Source organism: Hyalella azteca, unplaced genomic scaffold (genome assembly GCF_000764305.2).
Source record: "Hyalella azteca isolate HAZT.00-mixed unplaced genomic scaffold, Hazt_2.0.2 contig5826, whole genome shotgun sequence".
NCBI classification, from domain to species: Eukaryota; Metazoa; Arthropoda; class Malacostraca; order Amphipoda; family Hyalellidae; genus Hyalella; species Hyalella azteca.
In genome coordinates, this window is record NW_025936006.1 from 447430 (window position 1) to 449661 (window position 2232).

Genomic DNA, 2232 nt, shown 5'->3' on the forward strand with positions numbered 1-2232 from the left:
CGTATAGGTCCCCCAATACAACTTTACACAGGTGTCCCCCAAGGGGCTTGTCTCTCCCCTACACTATACAGCTTATACACCCACGACCTCCCACCACCACTACCCAACACAGACTACATAGCATTTGCAGATGACATAACACAAATAACCTCAGGACATTACCCACCCAACCACGCAGCAATACAAACACAACACGCCATACAACAGATCAATACATTTGAAAACAAATGGCTCATTAGGACAAACACAAACAAATTCAAAATTATACCCATCAATAGGCGAAACACTTCCGACATCTTCATAGACAACACCCACTATCCATACACTAATAGAGGAACAGTTTTAGGCTTAGATTTCACTACACACGGCTTCAGTTCTCAAGTTGCGAAAAGAAAAGCAATGGCCCTCACCAGTCTACACAAATTACACAGATTTTATAACCTCCCACCCAACATTAAACGCACTTTATACCTTTCCTTTGTTAGGTCATCTCTCATCTACCTCCCGATACCGCTACACACCCAATCAAGAGCAGCCATATCAAAACTGCAGACAGTACAAAACAAAGCCCTCCGATTTATCACAAACATACACTGGTCCGACTTCATATCCTCCCAAACACTACACGAACAATGCAACATCCCCACAATAAACACAGTCCTCCACCAACAAGCACGCAAAACCTGGTCCACCATCAAAACATACGATCCCCAACTCTTCAACCAACTGACATTTCCCCCACACGCCATAGCAAGGCAGCACCGGCTATTCCACAGTTCAAAAATACTTGCACTAGGTCCCCCACCTCCACCTCTCTACAAATAACTACATAGCGGACCATGCTGCACCACCTTCCCCAGCCCCAAATGCCCCCCAACCACATACAGCCAACCCAATTATGCACAATGCGCCTTTTCGTCTCCTACTGTTTTTCCATTTCTCCTTCTTTCTGGCCACTCTGCGCCACCTCTTGTTCTTTTCCACTCTTTCCTAGTGGCACCGCACACACAAAATCGGTTAGTTTCCACTCACTGCGTCCATAAATACGTAATATCGTAAAAATTTTTGCTTAATAATATCATCTCGCAGTGCATCTGTTTTGAGTCCAAACTATTATATAAGTAATATTAGCTTTCATTTATGGATATTCGGGCAAATATCACTTCTTTAAGTACAAAATCTCTGTTGCACAAGCACAGAGCAACAGGGCATCCACGGAAGTTTCAATGTATACACACGGCCTTGGGCCACCAAAGCAGTTGCGTGTGATGATATTAGCCCGCAGGATCAAGGGCAAGGCCACGCTAGGCCTCCAAATGAACCCACCTCAGCCCTTTATTGGACACTTAATGTCGGCGTGCGGTGGCTTGCACAACGAGTGTGATCCTCAAAACCTGGAAATTGTCCAGGTCTGCCCGCACGCTGCTCTGCTAACCCAGCGCTTCCCTCTCGCTGCCCTGCCGGCCCAGTGCTGCCCTCACGCTGCTCTGCCGGCCCAGTGCTGCCCTCACGCTGCTCTGCCAGCCCAGTGCTGCCCTCGCGCTGCTATGCCGTCCCAGCGCTGCACTGCCAGCCCAGTGCTGCCCTCACGCTGCTCTGCCGGACCAGTGCTGCCCTCACGCTGCTCTGCCGGCCCAGTGCTGCCCTCACGCTGCTCTGCCGTCCCAGTGCTGCCCTCTCGCTGCTATGCTGTCCCAGCGCTGCTCTGCCGGCCCAGCGCTGCTCTGCCGGCCCAGTGCTGCCCTCACGCTGCTCTGCCGGCCCAGTGCTGCCCTCACGCTGCTCTGCCGTCCCAGTGCTGCCCTCGCGCTGCTATGCCGTCCCAGCACTGCCCTCACGCTGCTCTGCCGGCCCAGCGCTGCCCTGCCGTCCCAGTGCTACCGTCGCGCAGCAATTCTGAGCTAATGCTACCCTCATGTAGTATGCGGACCTGCTGCTGCCCTCAAGCTGAGCAGCGGTGAGTGCGTAGTAGAGTATCTAGCGGTGAGTATCAAATTTAAAATGCTGCTTGCATTTTTGTCGGCTTACATACCGATGGAATTGAAGAACCATTTGGCAAATATTTATATTCATAAGCATTTGAAATATAAAGTTTAGGTACAGAAATTTGTCGTGCATGGCGCCCTACTGTTTTATGCGCCAGTTTCGACCTCTGACAAATATTGCGTACTCAGTCGGTAACTATCCATATAGATTTTACTCGTGTACATCGATGCGATTTGTTGTTTAGGA

At 50.2% G+C, this 2232-nt stretch overlaps 1 protein-coding gene across 1 annotated transcript; it reads left to right on the plus strand.

Annotated features, from left to right (window-relative positions):
- The first annotated feature begins 1268 nt into the window (after positions 1-1268).
- On the plus strand, positions 1269-1961 carry LOC108676307 (keratin-associated protein 4-3-like). The gene has a single exon (XM_018164366.1). It carries the CDS (start codon positions 1269-1271, stop codon positions 1959-1961), a length of 693 nt encoding a protein of 230 aa, XP_018019855.1.
- The last annotated feature ends 271 nt before the right edge of the window (positions 1962-2232 follow it).

Coding starts and splice junctions, on each gene's coding strand:
- LOC108676307 (XM_018164366.1), top strand. CDS start 1,269: ATGATATTAGCCCGCAGGATCAAGGGCAAGGCCACGCTAGGCCTCCAA.